The sequence below is a fragment of the Aythya fuligula genome, chromosome 18 (assembly GCF_009819795.1).
Source record: "Aythya fuligula isolate bAytFul2 chromosome 18, bAytFul2.pri, whole genome shotgun sequence".
Classification (NCBI taxonomy): domain Eukaryota; kingdom Metazoa; phylum Chordata; class Aves; order Anseriformes; family Anatidae; genus Aythya; species Aythya fuligula.
In genome coordinates this window covers 9089363-9110159 of record NC_045576.1, presented here as the reverse complement: position 1 = coordinate 9110159, position 20797 = coordinate 9089363, and the positions used below count along the sequence as shown (strand labels likewise).

The 20797-nt window shown below is 55.0% G+C and overlaps 2 protein-coding genes across 3 annotated transcripts in view; one reads left to right on the top strand and one right to left on the bottom strand.

The window, feature by feature from the left end:
* ACSF2 (acyl-CoA synthetase family member 2) overlaps positions 1-19781 on the top strand; it is a 38225-nt gene extending 18444 nt beyond the window's left edge. The window contains exons 11-16 of the mRNA XM_032200004.1: positions 16911-17018; positions 17144-17295; positions 17805-17946; positions 19218-19328; positions 19547-19615; positions 19701-19781. Coding sequence (XP_032055895.1) covers positions 16911-17018; positions 17144-17295; positions 17805-17946; positions 19218-19328; positions 19547-19615; positions 19701-19751 — 633 coding nt within the window. The 3' untranslated portion in view covers positions 19752-19781. The remainder of the gene's footprint in view (positions 1-16910; positions 17019-17143; positions 17296-17804; positions 17947-19217; positions 19329-19546; positions 19616-19700) is intronic.
* Positions 474-8635, bottom strand: CHAD (chondroadherin). 2 transcript variants are annotated; one of them, XM_032200005.1, is made up of 4 exons: positions 7788-8635; positions 3875-4038; positions 3527-3672; positions 474-1420 (listed from the first exon to the last, which is right to left on the bottom strand). In XM_032200005.1, exons 1-3 carry the CDS (start codon positions 8559-8561, stop codon positions 3531-3533), a joined length of 1080 nt encoding a protein of 359 aa, XP_032055896.1. In that variant the 5' UTR covers positions 8562-8635; the 3' UTR covers positions 474-1420; positions 3527-3530. The 2 variants fall into 2 exon arrangements, with proteins under 2 accessions (XP_032055896.1, XP_032055897.1); XM_032200006.1 differs by having other exon boundaries at positions 474-1417.
* Positions 19782-20797: the final 1016 nt, after the last annotated feature.

Here is a 20797-nt window from a genome sequence, read left to right as displayed (position 1 = left end):
TGAACACGTGGGGCTTGGCGTCAGATTAGGCTGTTGTTGTTGGCAAATCCGGCCCTCGCCAGCACCAGCAGCCTCGTAGGCATGGCTGTGTGCTCGGGGGTGAACCGGGAGCAGCCAGGGCACCCGTCCTGGGGCTGTCTCAGAGGCAGCCAGAGTTTTTTCCTGGATGTGAAGCTCTTAATGCTGAGCTGAAAACACCAGCCGGTGCCATCCCCTGGACTCTGTCAGATGACAGCCACCTATTTTTATAGTAGGCCAGAGTTCAGCTTCCCAAAATATTTTCAGACATTACTACAGCCGCCCGGGACTCGTTAGGTGTCACCCGTTCCTGCTTTGTAGAAAGAAAAATAATAAAGCCCTCCTCTCCCAAACAGTCACTGTGCCCGTAGGATAAAGAGGATTAAGTCTATATTTGTACCAACAGCCTCGTGTTACTTCTGAGCCCTCAGACAGACACCGGGAGACTGGGCAAATTCATCTTTGCAGCAAGAGCTTTATACAGAAGATGTACATAAGAAAATATACAATTTGATTTCTATGTAGGAAACGGAGGAGATTCCATCCTCTTAAAGGTCATTTACACTCAGTTACAGAGGAATAAATATACATATATTTATATAACTCTTTAGGATTAAAAAACACAGTTAAGTTGCAACTGTGGCATTGTGATAGCCGTGACAATAAACCACAGTCATCCTGGTGTCCTGCTAGATCCTCTGGAGTACGGGCAGGGAGAGGAGGAGGGGTGCTGGAGCACGGTGCACACCTTCTCCTCTGGGACATGCGTGTACCTTGGGAGACCCCACAGGGTGGGAGGGAATCCAGTCTCAGCTTGCTTCAGTTTCAGCCTTTCCCAGTACTGCTTCGCTTCAAGATTTCTGCCTGACTTAGGGAAATCGCTGCCTTTCGTAGCAAAAGGGCAGCTCTGGGCATCGCTTCCCCTATCATCCTCAGCCCTGGCCTGCAGGGATCCCCTCCGGGGGTAGGCAGAGGAGTCTTTTTGCATGGCTTGAGCCCAATTTTCCTGATCAAGCAGCTGGGGGAGAACGCTTCTGCCTTCCTACTTGCTTGTAGGATCAATCAAAACAAAGTGATTGATCAGGGCTGTGGTTACCTTGCCTCGGGGGAAGATGACTGTGTTTTACCGGCAGGATCTAGCTTAGCTCGTCTTAGTATGCTCATGCATAGTTTAGGTTTTAAAAATGCCTCTTTTAAAATACATAGATGTCGGAAAAGCTTGAGAAGGTGGATTCCATCCTGCGAGCAGCAGAGAAGCGGGGATTCGGAGGAGGCTGGAGGTGTTGGGATATATCAGATATGTTTCCTGATAGGTAGGAGAAGCTTAAGGAAGGACTCGGAAGTCAGTAGTTTTCTGGTGGTTGGAGTGACCGGTCGCCAGGACAGGCCATACCAGGGCCTGCTAGGGGAAAAAAAAAAAAAAAAAGAAGTCCACATGGTTAAGGGCATTTCTAAGCACATAAATAAACTCAGAGCTTTTGTTTGTTTTTATGCTTAGTGAGTGAGTGAAGCCCATAATTGAAAGTGAAGAATTAGGGGTCAAGGGGCCATACCAAGTTCCCACCACAGAGGAGATGTGTTAGTCCTGTCTCCAGCCTCTTCTGCCAGCTGGTTATCTGCCTCCTGAGTATCTGACCCAAAGTGTTCGCAGCCAGCGAGCGCTTCCTTTGTAAAGGAAGAAACCCGAGAGCAGTGAAATAAGATTAACAAGGGAGTTCAGGAGGAGTGAATTGTTTTGGTGCCCCAGTTCTGAAACTCCAGAGCAGGCAGAGTTTTTAGAAAATGCCAAACAGCCTTTCCTCTGAAACGTGGTTCCTGTGCAGTGACCCAAGTCACCGTTCAGCTCTGAAACGTGTACCTGTGCCTGCAGAACCCAGCTGAGAAAGCTGCCTGGCTCTCAGGAGGTGCACGGTGAGGTCGGAGTTGCTTCATGCTCCTGAAAATTGTGTCACTGCGCTGAACTGGGTCTGTGTGCTTGCATTTTGGCACTCACACCCGAGGGCACCGTGCTTTGTCTACTGTAAGGCTGCAATAAATAGGTTTTCATTTCACTAATGCTCCTGAACTTGCTGGGTAAAAGGTGCTATAGGAAAGCCAGGTATTGTTATGGTTTTCTTACTCTCCTCATAGAGGAGTGAACTGAAATTGAGTTCAGACAGGGAGAGAAGGTTAAGAAGGGCCAGGTCTGTGAATAACACACATTTAAGCATTGTGGTTTAGGAAACTGAAGTTTTTCCATCTTTAGTGCGGAACTTTACCCGCCCTATATGGAACGCCTGGTATTTCCATGTCTGATCCATAAAGCCTCTGGCACTACAAGATAAATAATCACTTCAGGACGGCTCGGAGCCGCTGGAACCATCCCTGACATTTTGGTCATAAATTTACCTTCTCCATTCTGTCACACACCTCCTCGGTGACCAAACGGCCATACCTGGGCCTTGGGCTCCTGCCTGGTCCTTTCCTATGTGAGAGGGCACAGCGACAGCTCTTGTTCCTACAGTGCAGAGCAGGGTCACTGTACTTTGCTTAACAAATAGGCAAAGCTCCCTTCCTTTCCCAAAAGCTTACGAATTTGCAGGCTCATCCAAAGTCCTTTGGAATCCATCCAAGCTCCAAATCTCGTCCCGGGATGGGGAAAAGAAAAATGCTCGGGGTGGAGTGATGACAGTTGTGGCTTTCTTGCGGCTCCGTGCTCTGAACTGAATGCTTAGCACTTTCCAGTTGTTAGAGGTGTTTGCGTGCTACTTTTTTACGGTTTGTGTTTGCATTGGTAGATGTCAGCAGCTCACTGCTCAAAGGGAAGGCAGCCCCGTCTCCTGAACCACCCTCTGGCCCAGCACACCTTATTCAACGGGTGTTTACCGTCTCGCTCCTCCCTATTCTGGGACCTTCATTTGAAGGCACCAGCCTTTGTTTATGAATGCCTGAGTGGCTTGGATGGACCAGTAGTTGTTAAAAGGCAGGTGCTGGGCTGGGAGCTGCTCCTCCTGGAAGATATTTGTTTTCCTACGGAAGACGTGGGCTGGGCAGCCTGGGGCCAGATTTCCCAGCCTTGTCTTGCTTTTGAACCAGACCTGGGAGCACCTTCACTGGGGCAAAAGGCTGAGCATCCCCACTCAGTTAGGGAGGTAAGGTGTGTATTATCCCGTCTCAGGGCTGGAAGTGGGCTAAATCCACCCTTCATCTGACACCTAATTACAGGTTTCACCCTCGCTTGCTGCCCCAGGCCTGTCCTTAGCTCGGTGTTTGCTTTATGGGCTTGACTCCCTCCCTGCTGCTCCAGGCACGTTCCCTGCTCTGAGAGCGTGTGGAGTCCAGCGCCTCCCAGGAGATGGAGCAGCTCTGAGCGCAGCGCCAGCAGGTGAGTTTTGAGGCAAATCTCAGCGTTATTGCCATCTAAGTCAAAAACCCCACTAACCCCGGTGGCCCTGGGGCTAGCTGCGTGCCTGTGTGAGACGTGCCTACGCCCTGCAGGTAGGAGAAAGGGTTCCGGGAGCCCTCTTACGTGCTTAATGACGGCTTCCCTTCCTGGACCTCTTGGTGGGCAGCTTGCAGGCACGCAGGGCAGGGGTGTCTCGGATGGACTGCCCCCGGTACTGCGCGGGCGTGGAGCACGTGTCCTCCGTGCGGGTACGGTTGCCCTTCAGCCACCTGGGACACGAGGAGGAAGAACACAGGGAGCTTACGAGAGGCACAGCACACCGAGGGCACTGCTCACACCACGCACACACACACGTGGCAGGCTGGGGAGAGCTGCCGGGCTGGTGGCAGCCTTCAGCAATCCCCTCCTGCCCGGCACAGCCTGGGGAGAGCCCGAGGAGTTAGGGGAGGGAGGAGGCGAGCGGTGCCGTACTTGCGCAGATGTGCCAGCTGGCAGGTGCAGTGCCAGGCGTTCCTGGAGAGCGTCAGGGTCTCCAGCTTGTCGAAGGGGAAGTTGCGGGGCAGCTGGGTGAGCCGGTTGTTCTCGAGGTGAGCCGTCTTCAGAACGGTCACGCCAGCAAACGCGTTGTCTGCAAACTAAGCACAGAGGTTTACGCTGGGCGGCGCTGAGTGAGAGGAGGGGAGATGTTTTCCCGGGTCCTCGAGTGCTTCCATTCAGGATTTTCAGTGGCATAAGTGTGCAGAGAGCAAGCATGTGAGGGGAGGGGAGAGTCCTGGCTCGCTGGAAGCTCTACAAAGCTACGGGAGAGGTGTTGTGCTGGGGGGTTCCTGGACAGTCTCCTACCTGAAGAAAGCTGCATCCCAAATCCATGCAGGATTGCCTTTGCAGCTACACCCCTAAATAGAGCAGAGTCTGCCAGTCCTCTCTAATTCTCGAGCCATCCTTCTCCATTCTAAAAGAAGGTATTTTCTGGGTATATTCCTTTCCAAGGCTGGAAACCCGCCTGGTGCCTGCCCTGTCCTGGAACGGCTGAAGGAGGGAGTGTTTGTGGCGTCTGAGGGGCCTGTAGACTTTGGCAGTGCCCAAGGGCTCCGAGTGGAAAGTTACACTTGGCATCGGAGCAGTGCAGAAACAGAGGCAGGTTTCCAGCACCTCAACCTCCTCCCTTATTTTTTTTTCTCATTTCTAGTAGGTTTTTGCAAGGGATGCTGCAAGACCTGCCTTCTCTTGATTAATGGGTAGCCTTTAAGGGAGGGCTTCCCCTGCCGAAGCTTGGCGTGGCTGTGGCCCCAGCTTTGCAGCCCTCTCCTCTCTTTTCCTTCAGGCCTCATTTCTGGGTTTGTTTTTGGTTTTCGCAGCCAATGGTTACTCGGGTTGGAAAGTTTCTTCTTGAAAGCCAACCCATCAACACAGGCTTTCTTGGAGGTGATGAATTGGAGATGGAGTTGTTGACACACGACCTTGGCCACGACGAGCCATTCCTCCCTCTGCCTCAAAACAGGGAAAAGCTTTCTCAAAAATGCAGGGAGGAGATTCGCCAGGCCTACCAGAAACCCTCCGAGTCGAGGACCTGTGCTTCCAATCACGCTTCAGACAGGACCACCAGGGTGTGTTCAGGCTCTCCAAGCTGCAAAGCTCGTCAGAGGGAAAGGTGCTATTTTGAGCCGTGAGCTCCAGCGATCTTCCAAAATAAGCAGCGTTGGATAGGTTTGGAGCTTAGCTAAGAGAATCCCAAAGTGCTGGAGCTGTTGGGGCCAAAGCTGGGCTTGGTGGTGGTGGGTTTTATGGTGCTGATGGTGAGATGCTGACGTGATGCCCAGTGGGGTGCTAACCTGCCTGCCCCGGCTGTGTGCTGGGTTGGCCAGCGGGGCTCCATCTCAGCCTCTCCTTCGTCTCCCAGCCCCATGAGAAGAGGCAGTACCTGCAGGTAACAGCTGCTGTGCTTCCTGCCAGAGGGGCGTTTGTGAGAAACTGGTGAATTTCCCGTGATCTGAGTGGAGGATTGCTGTTGTGATGCCTTTTGCAGCCCCCAGGTGACAGGGGAAAGGGAATTCTGTGTTTGTAGAGCTGCAAAGCAGCCCGAGGGCCATCCTTGCTCTGCTCAAGTGCCACAGAGGCTGTGACTGTCACGTGGAATGGTTTTGCGCTTGGTCAGCTCTAAAACCTTGCAACCACACAAGGAAACGCTAAGGGTGATATTTTTATGAAGGAAAAAGAGCTGCAGTTCAGACGTCAGCAGCACTTAAAGTGATTTCCTAGGTCATGTGGCCCCTGTGATTAGATGTCTGCTATTAGGTGTCTGCAGAGTTTGCATGCGGGCCATTTGGATATGAGGTCTGCTGAAGTTTTGAGGAGGAAGCTCAGAGCTGGCACGGGGCCTTTGTTTTCCTGGAGGGGAAAAAAAAAAAAAAAAGCCCAGAAGCTGCAGTGGCCACCACTGGTAAGCGTTGATCCAGTAAACTGGTGTCTTATCAGGACATTGGGGAGGAAAGGAGGCAGCTGGCTGCAAAAGAGCCCTGTCCCCAGGTGGTCACTGAAAAAAAAAGTCTTCCTTGCTGGCTAGAATTGTTAAACCTTGCTTTCTGGCCAGCCCTTATAAATCTGTCTGCAAACCTCTGCAATTTCTTTGAGGTGTCAGAACCTTTTCCAGCTCTTTTTTGGCTGTTGCATAATTGTGTCTTGAGTCCCTCAAGCTCTGTTGTGATCTGGGATCGTGCTTTGGGTTAGAAGATTCAGAAAGAAAGGTATTTTCCTTGACTTCATAGAAGCTGCAGACACCATCAAAGAGCAGATCGTGTTTGTCTAGCTAGGAGTCTCGAAGGCATCCTGAATAAGGAATGACAGACACCAGAGCAGTTCCTTGATCTGTCCTTATCCAAATATTGTAGGTGGTCTTCTAACTGACTAGGTCATTGCTACACAAGACAAGATTCACAGACTTTAAGTTTTTCTGATGCTTTTGGATGGAACCAAGGGCACTTGATTCTCTGGAGCACCCCAGCACCCTGAGTTAGTCAGATTTCTTCAACACCAAACTCGGGACCCTGGTGCCCATACAGCTGGTGGGACATCAGTGCTGCAACTTCTGGCTTGTGCGTGATGGGACTGCCTGGAAACGGAGCCTACGAAAGCGGTGTGACAGCGTGTGTAGTGTGGCCCCCAGGGAGGCCAGCGGGTTGGGTTTGGGGTTGGTTACTCCCTTCCTGGAGAGGTTAGTGCTGGGAGTGGGCAAGGGCTCAGATACTGATGGTATTGACTGCTGTGCTCTGTGGTACTCTCGGTGGGTTTGTTCTTTGACTTACCGGTGATGTCCTCACCCCCCGAGACCCTTTGGGCTGCCCTTTGTTGCCAAGAAGTTCCCTATTTCATCCCGTCTTTCTGCACACAGTGGCTGTTGCTGTGCTGTGAAGTGCTGCCCTGCCTCACCCGGCTGCTCTTTGTCTTTGGGCTTCTTGGCCAAGCATCCTCCCAGGGAGAACTGCTCTCCTCCCACGGTGGCTCCCTCCCTTCCCAGCCTCACAAGGTGCACCTAGGCTGTAGGGTGCTGCTCTTCCTGCACTGTGCTCCTCTCTGTTCTTGCCCTGCTGCCTGGCATTTCAGAGATCCCCGTGCCAGCAGTTCCCTGAGTGCGATGCTCCTGACTTTGGGTCATGCTTCCTCACAGAAGAAGAAGAAGGGGGTTGTTTTGCCGGGATACCTGAATGTCCCTCCTCCTCCCTAGTGGGAACAGGGCCCCTTTGTGAGGTGCTGCGAGAGTTGCTTCTGAGAGAGAGCATCAATAAACAAACCTCTCTTTATAACGTGTAAGGCTGGGAGGCAGGGGGGGAGGTGAAGGTGAAGGTTCAGGTCTACCTGTCTGCAAGGCGTGAGCACAGAGCTTCTGCTCGTGGCCCCTCCTGAGGAATCTCCCCCTTGCAGCCAGCAGCGGGCACCCGGCTGAACGAAGGAGGCCGGGCAGCTCGGCTCTGCAAGGTGGCAGTGCCCTTCAGCCCCTCGTGTGCAAGGCGGATGCTTGGCTCTCATCCCGTGCCCCGGTCCGGGATGCTGGAAGGCTGCCGATTGTCCTGGAGCACCCCGAATACTTTCCCAATGAGTGGTGTGAGCTCCAGCTCAGGAGGGGATGTGCTGCCTTTCCAAGGAGTTTGATCAGCCCCGGATCGTTTGGGTTTGCATCAAACACCCCACCAAAAGGGCGGGGTGCATCTCTCATCCCTCGCTTGGGCTGGGTGAGGGATTTTTTCAGCTGTGCCTCGCTGTCTGTAGGCCCGGATCCCCCCGTCTCCTCTGCAAACCGGGGGAGGGACAACGAACTGAGAGCTTTGGAAAGAAGAGAATCGAGCCCCGTGCTTCCCATCCGGAGCAAAGGGAAAGAGAAAGGACTCACCTTTTTCAGTTTCATGTTGTCCAGGTTGAGAGTCTGCAGGTACCGCCCGAAGGACTGGAAGGCGTTGTCGGGAATGACCTCGATGGGGTTGTGAGAAAGCTTCAGCTCCTCCAGCACCCGCAGCTTGCTCATGGCGTTCACGGGGTAGCTGCTCAGCTGGTTCTTGTCCAGGTGCAGCACAGCGAGGTTTTCCACGTCCTCCAGGGCCCCGGGCACGAGGCTGGTGAGGGAGTTGTCAGAGAGGAAGAGCCAGCGCAGGTCTTTAGCACCGCTGAAGACCCCTGGCTTCAGCTCCTGGATTTTATTGCTGCCTAGGTGCAGGATAAAGAGGTTGACGAGAGGGGAGAGGATCCCTTTGGATAAGTCGGGGATCTTATTCTGGTCCAGGTACAGGTAGGTGAGCTCAGACAGGTCATCAAAGGCTCCTGGCTTTATGACACTAATCTGGTTGTCGGTGAGATAGAGGTAGACCAGGCTCTTGAGCCCCCTGAAGGCTCCCGTCGAGATCTCCTTGATCCGCGAGCCCTGGAGGTGAAGGGACACCAACTTCTTCATGTCCCGGAACCCGTTGGTGGGCAGCACGGGGAAATTATTCTTCTGCAGGTTGAGCAGCCGCGTTTGCTCGGGCACCTTGGGGATCTTCTTCAAGCCAGCGTTGTCGCAGATGACGTGCTGCAGGTCTCCGCCGTGACAGTGGCAGCTCGGGGGACACGCCTGCACGCTGCAGGCGAGACACGCCAGGAGGACTCCGAGGAAGAAGCCCGACCGAGCCATGCTCAGCTCAGGAATCGGTGCGGCGGGATGGGAAGCAGCAGCAGGAGGAGGAGGGAGATGGGTGGGAGAGAGAGAGAGTGGCTGGGTTTGCAGCATGCCGAACACAGCCCTATTTATAACGTTATTAAAAAGCAAAATCCCTTCCCACAAACCGCAGGCAGCAGCCAGTTGGAAGCAAGTGGCTTTGGGAACTTACTGCGAGCTTAACCCCTTGGCACCAGGCGCTGGAATGTCCTCGGCGCTGCCGGGCTCCGCTGCAGCAGTCACCGTGCAGGGGTGGTTTTTGCAGCAGGGAGGCAAACGGGCAGCAAACCTGCTCTGTGGGGAACCCCTGGTCCCTGCTGAGCCAAGTGGGGCCCAGATCTATCAGCAGGGGAAAAAGCGACCTGTTCCTCTTGAGCGGCAGCCCGAGGGTGCGCAGCGAGGAGCGCTGCTGCTCTTCGCAGTCACCTGGGTGGCCGTAGGTGCTGAAGCTTTCAGCAGGCTCCCGGGATGTTTTAGCCTAGGCTGGTTTGGGGAGAAGTAATTTTTTGGGGGGGGAGAAGTACCTTTATCTGTTATCACAGAGGAGGGGTCCTGGAGGATTTTGTCTTGCTGATCTCAAAGGAGTTTGCTCGAGGAGGGACCGGAGCAGAGGGGAGAGAGGCGGTGCCGTGCCTGTGGTCACCAGCCCTGGAGGTGCTTTTGCGATGCAAAATTTGGGTTGAAGACCTTCAGGTCTAGGCTGACCGAGGAGCTTGGTCAGGAAAGGGAGCACATTTATCATTTATTGCCGCGTCTTCCCCGTGGAGTGCGACATGAGGGGGGGTTCTCAGCACGTGGAAATGGGGAACAGCGGCCGCTGCCTTCCAGCAAGGGATGGGGCAGAGGCAGAGCCCGCAGGGAAGCGGCGAGGCACAGGCTGGTGGACGGGACACTGAAGGAAGAAACGCCGGCCGGTGGTGCTGACAGCGGGCCTGATCTGGTGAGGTGCAGGGCAGTGCTCGCCAGACAAAGCTGTGGGCAGGGGTAAAGGGATGGAGAAGCTGCAGGAGGGAATTGCAGCGGGACTGGGGCCGTGTTGGAGGAGCCGCTGCGAGACGTGGTGGTGCAGAGGGGTGCTGATGCGCGGGAGCTGCCCTGCTCTCCTGACACAGACACACAAAGCAAAGCAGTTAAAAATAATAAAAAAAAAAAGCCCCAGCACCCGCTCCTGGGAGTGTGAGGGGAGAGATCCAGGAGTGGCGGGGTGGGGTTTGGAAGTGGAACATTTTGAACTGATTTGCAGCCAGTTCCTGGCTGTAGCAAACAGCTGGGAGCCCGGCACATAACCGCGAGCTTGTTGAGCTCGCTGCTGCTCAGCCTGGCCGCGGAGCCCCAGTGGAGCTTTTTGCAGAGGCGAGACAGTCTCAAGAAAGGGAGGAAATCCAAGGGCTGCCTTAGGACACAGACTGGCTTATTCACCGAGATTTCTGGGTTTTTCCATTGTTGCGCCGAGGAATGAGGCAGCGCCACCGAGCATGCTCCAGGCGTTATGCAAAGGGCCTGGCAGCCCCAGCTCCGGCAGCAGCTGCCAGGTTAAGCAGCGTTTTCGCGGCGTGATTAATTTGGGGAAGAAAGAGAGGGCTGCTGGGGTGGGAATGTCGGCGCTGGGGAGCCCGTGGGGCAGGTGGCATTGGCTGGACGGGGCAGCTCGGTGCAAACCAGGCCGTGTCGGTCTTCCAGTGTGTGGCAGTCCCCACGTGCAACGCCCTGCTGGTGAGCAGCTGGGGCCTCGCCGCCCGCTTCAACGTGAAATAATTCTCCCTGCCTCGTCCCCCGAGAGGTGCTGTCACTGTGGGACCCCAGGGCTCCTGCCGGAGGGACCTGCTGCAGCGCTTAGTTGTGGTTACTGCAGAATTTAAAACTCTTGGAGCAAAATAATGCTGATCGGTATTTTTGCTTATGCCTGATTCGGTAGCTACTGAGTTGGGCACATGCTTTGGTCGCTGGAATCTCTCTCTGAGTGCTTTCAGCACTTCGAGGCAGTGAAAGAAGTGCACGGACCCCTCCAGATTTTCCTCCTTTGCTCCAGGTTGATCAGGACTGAGCATGCCCCTCCGGCATGTGCCATTGGTAAAGGGAGCTGGGTGAAAGAGTGGAAAAGCAAACAATTCACCTCTAAAACATTCTCTTTCCACTGATTGATTTTTCTCTGAGCAGATCCAACTGCCTTAGGCTGACTCGAAACCATTTGTTGAACAGCTCCTGAAAGCTGTGTCCCAGCTCTGCTGTGCAAGAGCAACTGATCGGTGAGATTCAAGGTTCAGCCTGTTTCTGTTGGACAGTGGAGCCAGGAAGTGGATCTGAGCTTCCTCCCTGAGCGCAGCTGATGTTTGATCCTTGGTTTTCTTATCCCCTTGCAAAGATCCACTGGCTGACAGGTTGCCATCTCTGCAGAGATTTCTGCTAGCCTGGGTCAGATGGGAGCTAAAAGCTGGTGAGGTCCTTGCAAACCCCACCCGTAAATGCATCCCACCCACGTGTATTCCTAGAACAAGACCCCTTTCAGAGTCCAAACCGTGGAGACCTCAAACCATGCTCTATTCTTTCTTCCTCCAAGGATACATTTCCCTTTCTTTCACCCTTTATCTACGTGAGGGTTGAGTTTGCAGGCTCTGGGGACCAGGGAGCCTCTCTCCCCGCATGGACAGGCGCGTTGTGGCAGGAGAGGTCAGGCTGTGGGCTCAGGTAAGCGCTGCGTTTCCCCGTGGTGCTGCCGGGAGGTAGTTGCCCTGATGCTGTGCTGGTGGGAGGGTGTCCCTGCCCCGCAGAGCTCCTCACCAGCACAGCAGAGCTGGGAGGATGCCGTGTTATTTTTGGTCCTGCTGCGGGGTGGCAGCAGGGCAGCGCTACTGGGGGAAAGGTGTCTGCCCGGCGGCTCCCTTTCTTCGGGCGCAAACGGTGAATAAAAGGGAAGTTCTTCCCCCTCGTGTTTTTCATTTCCATGCCTCGGTGAGCACATTCCTGCGGCGGGAGCCGGTTGGCATCTGCCACGACTGGCACCTCGCCTGGCTGCGGGGAGAGGCCCCTGGGCTCCCAGCTGGTTGTGTTTTGCCTGGCCTTCCCCCGCTGGATTTCGTTGACCGGAGGATGAGTCAGGCCGGCCAGCAAACACGTAGAGATCCTCAAAAGCTCGCCTGCGCCCCTCTCGTGTCCCGGGGGTGGCTTGCAGTCTGCTGGTGACAATGGCAGCAGTGTCAGCCCTCCCTCTGCAGGGGCAGGAGACCGCAGGGACCTGGGTCCCGGCCAGCCCCGTACCTCGCAGCTCCCCTGGGACTGGTGCTGCTGGGACAGGGCAGGAGAGGCGGGATTATCTCACCATCCTCTCTTTCTTAATTGATTAACAGTTCTGCAAACACTCCCGGTGCCTAGTCGTTTGCAGACGTTGGGCTCCCCTCCTCTCCTCCTTGGAGGCGTTGCGGGCTGAGCAAATAAATACAGTTTTTGAAGCAGTATAAATATAGATTTGGGGTGTTGCTTTGCTGCTGCAGGTCAGGGCTGTTTTGATACAACATTGGAGATGGTCTTTTCCATGTTTAATCCTTATTTTTGTTAGCATGAACAGCTCTGGTATACAAAGACAGCTGCACATGTACTCCTCCGTGTTAAAATATTCCACTGCTTGCTTTAGCCTGATTCTGCAGCTTCGGAGGGGATCCGGATCTAGCTGTGCGTATCAGTAGCAGTCACCTTCCTCATGTGGCACCAGTGCATCTGGCCTTGGGGCCCAGGCTTTCTTTTTTTGGCAGGAGATCTGCCAGCTGATCAACCACTGCACGATGCCCTGAGCCTCCCTGGGAAGCTCCTGGCTGTGCTTTGTGCCCCCCCAGGGCCCCGGCCATCCCCAGGTGGTCGCTGCTCTGCCTGGCGCTGCTCTCCTCTGCACACCTGCCTGCTCTGAAGGACACCGGAGCTCTCTCCAGCAGCACACCACCACCAATCAGCCCCCCGAGGCTCCTGACTTTCCCAAATTCTCCCCAGCGGTGAGTCCACGCTGTTCCCAGGACAGAAATTCAGCTCCGCTCGGTGGCAGCGTCCCTGCCTGGCCCTGGCCAAAGCGAGGGACCCGTCCCGCCCCACCTTGCTGCTGGGGGAGCTGACAAGCTGCTGGTTTCACTAGCTGCACGGGCTGTAGGAGCACACTGTGAGAACATTTCAAATGGTAACCTCTTACACAGCATGGAAGCAAGAAGGCACCATGCTTCCAGCTGTGTCTTCGATGCGGTCTGTTCCCCCCACACCGAGGTTTTGGGGCCAGTTTCCTCCTCCAGCGGCTCTGAGCATTCACACACCCCCAAACCAGTGCTTTTCTGTCTTTTCAAGGCATTGTTTCTTCGTGTTCCCTCTCTCTTTTTCCTTTTACTCCACTTCCCTAACCACAGTGGCACCCCAGCACCAGGGGGAGTTCATCCCCTAGCACCCCCTTCCCTCGAGCTGCCGATAAAACACCAAGGTCCTGCACGTGCCTTCGCTGGTCGCCTCTGGGCGGTGTTTCTGCAGTGCTGGCGGGGCTGTTGGGATACTTGCAAGCCTTGAGACTTCTGATCAGCCTGGAAAGAAGAGAGGAAGCTTTAACTGCAGACCGCAGGGAGCAGTTTGTACAGGAGTGACCGGCCAGGCACAGCAGGCCAGCTTTCAGCTGGCCCGGGCTAGCTGGGTTGCCGTTTTTGCAGCGGTCTCCTCCCGTGGCGAAGCCATTGCGTGCATCGACACAAAGCCAGCGCTTTGGGCACCTGATATTTTTGGGAACTCTCAAAGCCCCGTCCAAAACTGGGCCTGTTTGGCAGCAGTTTGTGTGGGGAGAGATGCCAGCGGGGTGGCCACCCTTGGTTCGCCCTACAAGACCTGCCTGTTTGCGGCCCGGTGCTTTGACACAAAGATGGTAGTGTTGCTGTGGCAGGAAATGAAATCTCGATGTGACACAGGCTGGATGGGATCAGAAGTTGTTTTTTGCAGTGGCAAAGTTGACCTGAAGGTGCAGGAATATTCCAATACAATCCGGGATGGTGGGATAGCTCCAAAGCAATGAGATCAACGCCCCCCCGGGGACGGCAAAACTCAGGGCAAGTGAATGAAGATCACTGCTCGGCTGAGAGCAGGTTGGAGCTGGCTGCTGAGGGAAGGGCTGCAGTTAACTTCGGTGGAGATATCTGAGACAAAACACTCAGCATGGGTTTAGGAATAATGAGATCCATCCGAAATGTTACGCCGAGCAGGGTTCAGAGAGCTTGTCAGAGGTCCCGTAGCACATCTCGGGCTGTCAGGCTGCTTTCCGCTGTTTGTTACGCCCTCTTTGAAGTCTGAAAATCCCTATTATTTCACGCTCAATTTGCCTCTCTTTTCCGAGGCCAGCATTGTCTTCAGCAAAGCTCAGTCTCCGTGCATTGTACTTTGGTGGTTCGAGGCCTGGAACCGTTCTCGGGGATGGCAGAACCAGAGGGTCCCGAGGGCTCCCCTCCAGCGCCCTCAGGTCCTCGTGCAGAGCCTTCCCCTCCACTTCCACCCGGCGTAACCCCTCCTGGGGTGCTGCGGTGCTGAACCTGCCCTGTTCTTGCAGCCTTGGGGAACAGCAGAGCTCAGGGGAAGCGTTTGGTTTTATTGCCATCGAGTTCTTGGGAAAACTGGTGAGCACGGAGCTGGTGAGACTTGTTCCAAGCTCTGCAATAAATTAACGGCACGGCTGGGAAAAACCCAGGGTCTTCAGGTCCCCTCTCTACCCAGCAGGTCAGCCTGCTGTCCGCGTGTTTGCCAAGGAGACTGGAGTCGGATTGGTTTTGGTTTTAATTTTTAGACGCTGCCTTCTTCGGGCTGTTTTGCCTGTTCCACAGTGGCCGCTGTTTAAACAGCGCTAGCAGGAAATGTTTTTGAAATGTGCTCTAAAAAACACCGTCCTGTTAAGACGCTCTTTTTATTCCCAGTTTAGACAGAGACTTGGGATTCACGGAGAATGAATCTCTTGTCAGGAGGAACAAGTTAGGCAGCAGTTTGTGCTGGAGCTGTCCTTGTCATCGCTGGGTATTGGGAGGTCACTTGCAGCCCTAGCAGGAAAAAAAAAAAAAAAGCTTTAAAGTCCATTCTATTCTGTTCTCTCACAGCTCCTCTCCAAGCCAAGAGTCCGAGCCGGGCTCTTTGCCACCGAAAAGCTTTGCTTTGACACTAGATATAGCTCCAGTGGAAATTATGGATCTGATGCAGAAATTACTGGGTGAGGTTTTCTGGCCTGAATTACACGGGATGACAAGGCTAGATGAGCATTAAGCGTCCCTTTGGGTCTTGAAAACTCGGAGTCTTCGTGGCTCTCTCCAAACTCAAATTGCTGCGTGGGGTTTTGTGGGAGCCTGGATCCATCTCGTGCTGACACGAGCTGCGGCCGGGCTGGAAGGAGGCCTTGGAGCCAGCGCCACGCGTCCGACGAGGGGAGGGAAGGACGGCAGGGCCACCGGGAGGGCTCGCTTCAGCCTCTGCCTGGATCCAGGGTGTGCAGATGAGGAAAGTGCTATCCGGAGAGCTTCTCTCTGAAGAGAGAAGTGCAGGAGCACAGGAGCACCGTGGTGGTGCCCAGCTGCTGGCAGGGAAGGCAAGGGAGCAGCCCCAGCTGGGGGCTCAGGGGGGAGGTTTCAGACCCGCACAGCTCCTTGGGCTGCATCAGGAGGTGCCCATTTCCCTGGGCTCACCCCAGCAGTGGGGTTTCTGGTGACACAGCCGTGCCACCTCCAGCCTTGAAGGTGCGAGGGTGTTTATGGGGACAGGCCACAGGGCAAGGCACGGATCCGCAGCGTGTGGCTGTGTCCACGGTGCAGGGCACACCGCCAGCAGCTGGCGGAGCCCAAAGTGCCCCGGCACCCGCAGCAGCACCCTGCGAGGGATCTGCGTGCTTCTGCCTCTGATTACAGGGCTGGAGAGATCTGGGGAGGCAGAAGGGATTGAGTCAGGGTTTGGCCGGGATCCTGGGGCTGATATCCCGATACATCCAGCAGAGTGAAGCAGAAAAACAAAGGCATTGGGCTTTTTAATGAGCGTTTGAGATCTTGGATTTGTGTCTCGTCAGTCATTTGATCCAGCCACAGGACTTCTATTAGTGGGTGGAAGCGAAATCCTTTCTGAGCATTAAACACTGTAGGTTTCCTCCCCGGCTGCTAAGCTATCATTACGTCTGGTAGGAGCCTATTTACAGTCGCTCCCCTTGGGCTGCCAGGCTCCTGGCAGAGCAGTTTGCACCAGATGGTCCCGGCAGCACCCTGGAGACGATCTCCTCCAGATTCCTGGCTAGGAAGAGGCTCCCACAAATCAGCTCAGATTCACGCTGACCCCGGTGTAGTCAAACAGGAGCAGCAGACGTCACGGCAGGCTGTGCCCAGCATGAGCCTGGAGCAGAAAGAGCCAAGTGCTCCCCCCAGTGTGACGTGGAGCCCTAAGGGCAAGGGCCCTGCTGCAGGTCAGTGGATTGGAGCTGCTCATTTCACTTTGAAGACATGGAGGGGAAAGGAGCAAACCCTCCTACATCAGCCCTTTCCCAGCCATGCTTTCCCAACCAAGCAGCCACTGGTGATAACGCACAGAGTGAGTTGGAGAGGTCAGAAGAGTGCATCCCACTGCTGCCACGCAGCTTCCAGCAGCTGGAGGTGAAGCAGAGGTCCCAGCCTGGTGCTGGAGCTGCCCAGAGCACTTCTTCTCTCCCTCCCATTGCCTCCGAGCTGCTGAGCTCGACGGGCCGCAGAGTTGGGCATAAAGAGCTGGAATTTTCCTCCCAACAAGTGACCTTCAGCCGAGGTGACTCGGTGCCTGCCGCTGGGATTAGCGCTGAGGGAGGGTTAGCAGCGAGCAGCTTTCGTCCTGCTGTGAGGCTTTCGATCTGTAAATGCAGCTGCACCGAGCACCGTGCAGCCTCGTGATGCCCGTAGGAGGGTTACAGGAGCTGATGTCTGCACAAAAGGATCTGGAGCAACCAGCCGTGCGGTGGGGCACGTGGTTTCCCACAGGAACCCGCTGCCAGCTCCAGGCTTTTCCCCAAGTGATGTCCGAAGTGCCCTGAGCTGCAGAAGATGCAAGGTGAGCTCAGCACCTTCAGCAGATGGCTGCAAGGGCACAAAGGCAAGTTCAGTATCTGGCCGAGATGGCAGGGAGTAAACAGGGCAGGGCTCGGGGAGACATACAGAGGTTAAAAAAGAGGAGGGCAGGCTCTGCCAGCCTCCAAGTAACTGGACATAAGAAAATGTCCTCTTCCCATCCACCCCCACCTCCCGTGTGGTTGTCACTGGCTTCATCTTTCCCAAGCCTGGAGCTGCGCTGCCCCCTTTCCCCTTGAGGCATCTTTTCTCCTCTTTGCAGGTTGCCTACGGGACCACAGAGAACAGCCCGGTCACCTTCATGGGGTTCCCCGATGACAGCACTGACAGAAGAACCGCGACGGTGGGGTACATCATGCCCCACACAGAGGTGAACAGGGCCCTCCCCGCCTGCTCCAGGTCCTCCATCTGCAGCAGCCCCGGCGCTGGCGTTGGGGTGCCTGCTGCAACGCCTGGCTCAGCACCCCGAGGGCCCTGCTTCTCTTCCTTCTGTAGGCAAAAATCGAGGATCCAGAAACGGGGAAGCCCCTGCCTCTGAACACCGCCGGGGAGCTTCAGATCCGTGGTTACTGCGTCATGCTGGGGTATTGGGACGACCCCGACAGAACGAGAGAAGTGATCTCCGATGACAAGTGGTACAAAACGGGGTGAGTCTGCAAGAAAACCTGCCCTTCTGAGGCCGTCCTGCAGGGTGGTGCTGCATGGGGATCGAGGCGCATGCGAAGGGTTTGGCAGGGACTTCCAAAGTGGGGAAATCTGAGCAGATTTAGGGCTTTGATCTGTCGGTCCCTCGCCATGAAACTTCAGAAGAGCTTCCAGCACCTCGGTGCGAGCTGCTCCTGGAGGCTGGGACACGCTTTGTGTGGTGGTGCTCCCTCCAAGAGGGGAAGGGTTGGGGTTCGTGCAGCAGGGACGAGGACGGCAGCAGCAGGAGTGTCCTCCCCGTGAGCCCGGGTGTTTGTGGAGATGCTGCCAATGACTGGAGGTTGTAGCAGGAGCTCTCTGAGCTCTGCAGGAGTTTATTCCGCGTGTTCAGGTGGCCTCTCACCCGGTACCCTCCAAATAATCAGACCTGGCCCCCCCAGCAGGCTGGCTGGGCGTCCCAGTCATTGTTCCAGCTCTCTGGGGTAGGGTGAGGACTGCGGTGTCGTTGCAGGGACATCGCCTGCCTGGACGAGCACGGCTACTGCAGGATTATCGGCCGCTGCAAGGACATGATTATTCGGGGCGGAGAGAACATCTACCCAGCAGAACTCGAGCAGTTCCTCCACACCCACCCCAAGGTGGAGGAGGTGCAGGTGAGCGAGAGGGAGCAGGGGAGCAGCAGTGGTTTCTGCGGTGGGAAATCTGTGCGCAAAGATGCCTGAGCCTGCTTCCTCTGCTCTCAGCTTCTCCTTTAGCGTGATGCTGTCTGGCAGACAGGAAGGGGCAGGCAGAGCTTCTGGGTCTTTCCTCTCCGTGGTGCGGGGCACACAAGTTCAGGCAAACTCCTTGTGCAACAGCTTCACATCTGCGGAGCAACGACTGCCATTCTTCGGTTTTTAAGCTGCCTGTCTGCTTTCATAACGCTCTCTGAAATTCTTACTTGGAAAGCAGACTGAGAGGACAGTTTTTACTGAAAATTAATTACTTTGAGCTCCTAAATCAAAAAAAGACTCCTCCAACGAGTCCCTGGAGATGAGGAGTTAGACTCAGTCTTATCCGTTCACAAGACAGAAATGATTTGCAACGTTGAGCAGCTGCTCCCAATCTGCTGGGATTGTTTTCCTCCAGGTTTTGTGCCAGACAAGTTTCCCCATAAATAAACCAGTTATTTAGTAAGTGTTGTGCTTGTGCCAGGCTAGCATCTCTCCCTGGAACAGGCCCCGTGCAGATGGGTTGCAAACCAGCCCTGTTTATGTAGTTTCTAGGGCCTTATGTCACCGCTCTGGACTCAAAAGGACTGACGTGTCTCTAGGATTTCGAGATCCTGGTTCCAGGCAGGGGATGACAGTAGGACTCTGGTGAAATACAGTGAGCAAAATTCAGAGATGGAGCTTGAGAAACCCAAGCCCTGCACGGAGCGATGTGATGTGCCGGTGTCAGGCAGCGGTGGGCTGAACGCTGCATTGTAAGGGTTCCAAAAAATCCCTTCGTTCTACTTCATCCCTTGCCTGCCATTTCTTCTGGAGATCCCAAAGCAGGCGGCTGAAGCAGCCTCTCAAGTCTCCTCGTTGGTCATAAAACCCATTGCCCCATATTCACATTTGGGGAAACAGCGGCGCAAAGAGAGATGATGGGGCCCCTGCTACGGGTCTGACTCAGCCCTGATTCCTATCACTCTGAAGGTGCTGGCGTCTGGGTGCCTGCTGTGACACATTTCCTCCTCCCAACGGCAAGGAAATCCTTCCGGGAGGCTTTGACGGCACGCAGAAAGCTCTGCTGGGATTTCTAGCAGCCCAAACTGCCCCATGTACAGCCACCCAGCCCCTGCCCAGGCATCCCATGGTGGGGTGAGGGCTCGTGGGCCCAGCAGAGGTGGAAGGACGGGGATGTCTGCAGGGTTCTCACGTCCTTCTGTCCCTCCCAGGTGGTTGGCGTGAAGGATTCGGTGATGGGCGAAGAGATCTGTGCCTGCATCCGAGTGAGAGCCGGGCAGAGCTGCACCGTGGAAGACATTAAAGCTTTCTGCAAGGGGAAGGTCAGTCTTGCGCTCCTGTGCACCCAGTTGTTCCGTTCCCTGCCAGGTCTTCACACCCAGCAGCACTTGGGGATTTGCAAATGGTTTTGCAAATGATCTGCAGGGTTTGGGAGCAGCGGGTGATCCAGGCTGGCCACCGCTGAGCGGCTGTTACAGCAGCACACGGGCTGCACACGCCGTTCCTGGCGGTCGTGTAGCTGCTGGCTTTCTCTCCCCAGATCTCCCATTTCAAGATCCCCCGGTACGTCGTGTTTGTCAGTCAGTACCCACTCACCGTCTCGGGCAAGGTAAGAGTCGGGCTGCAGCAGGGAGGAAGCCACGGCCTCCTGTGCTGGCTGCTGGCTGAGCCTCTCCACCTCCGCTTTCTTGCAGGTTCAGAAATACAAGTTGAGAGAGCAGATGGAGAAGCACCTTCAGCTCTGAGCTCAGGAAGGCAGAATTTAAAAAAAAATTAAAAAAAAAAAAAAAGGATAAATCAGTCTTGCTTCAGCCAGCTTTCTGTCTGCTTTTCACCTGTGCCTCAGGACCAGTGCTGGAGGGCTTCTCTCCCTGCCGTCAGCCCGGTGGCACTCCCGTGTTAACAAAACAGAGAGCCTCTTTTTTCCCAGTTAGGTTTGTTTCTCTGCCAAAAGAAATACTGCGGTGTGAGGAAGGGATGCTTATTTCTGGAACCCTGTCCTGTTACTGTGAGACCTTGTGAAGGTCCTAAAACCTCGTGTCTCTTCGAGCAGCTTGGCTACAGCCATTTCAGAGGACTTTGTAGGCCTGAACAGATGTCAGTAAGATATTTTTACTGATATTTTAAGTCACAACAGCCTCACACAGTGAGTACCTTCTCTGCTTGGGTGCTGTTGAGATTTGTGGGTCATGTAACATTGCCTGGTGAAACAACACACCTGATAAACTTGAAATTAGGGCAGGAGCTTTAGAGAGAGAGGTTTTGCATAGGAAGCAGCTCCCTGCAGCTGGCTGGAAGAGCTAGCCCTGTTCCCAGGCCTCGCGGGGGCCTTGTGACCCACAAATAAAACTTCTCCAACATCGATTCGGTGTTGCATGTTTTTATTGTTTCGGACAAGACAGACAGAAAGCATTTTACAGAAATACCAAACTTCCTGTCCCATAAAAGTGCAAAGCAGAGAATACCCGGGACAGCGTTTTTACGGGAGTTATTTGGTTCCTCCCAACCATGACACACCCAGGCGAGACGTGGAAGAGCGCGGCTCCTCTCCTCCCGCCGTAAGTGTCCCACCCCAGCTGGGACGCAGATACCATCGCTGCCAACTCTCACCGGCCTCCTTTCCTGCCTCCCCCCCGTTTCCTTCCCAAAGACGATGAGCGACCGAGCCTCCGAGCCTTCCAGGTTGGCGTTCTCCCTGCAGGGTGACGAGAAACGGTGTGTGGGGAGAGACATGCGGTGGCAGCGAGGTCTCTGTCTTGGCTCTCCAAGCTGGGCTGTGGGCTCTACCCAT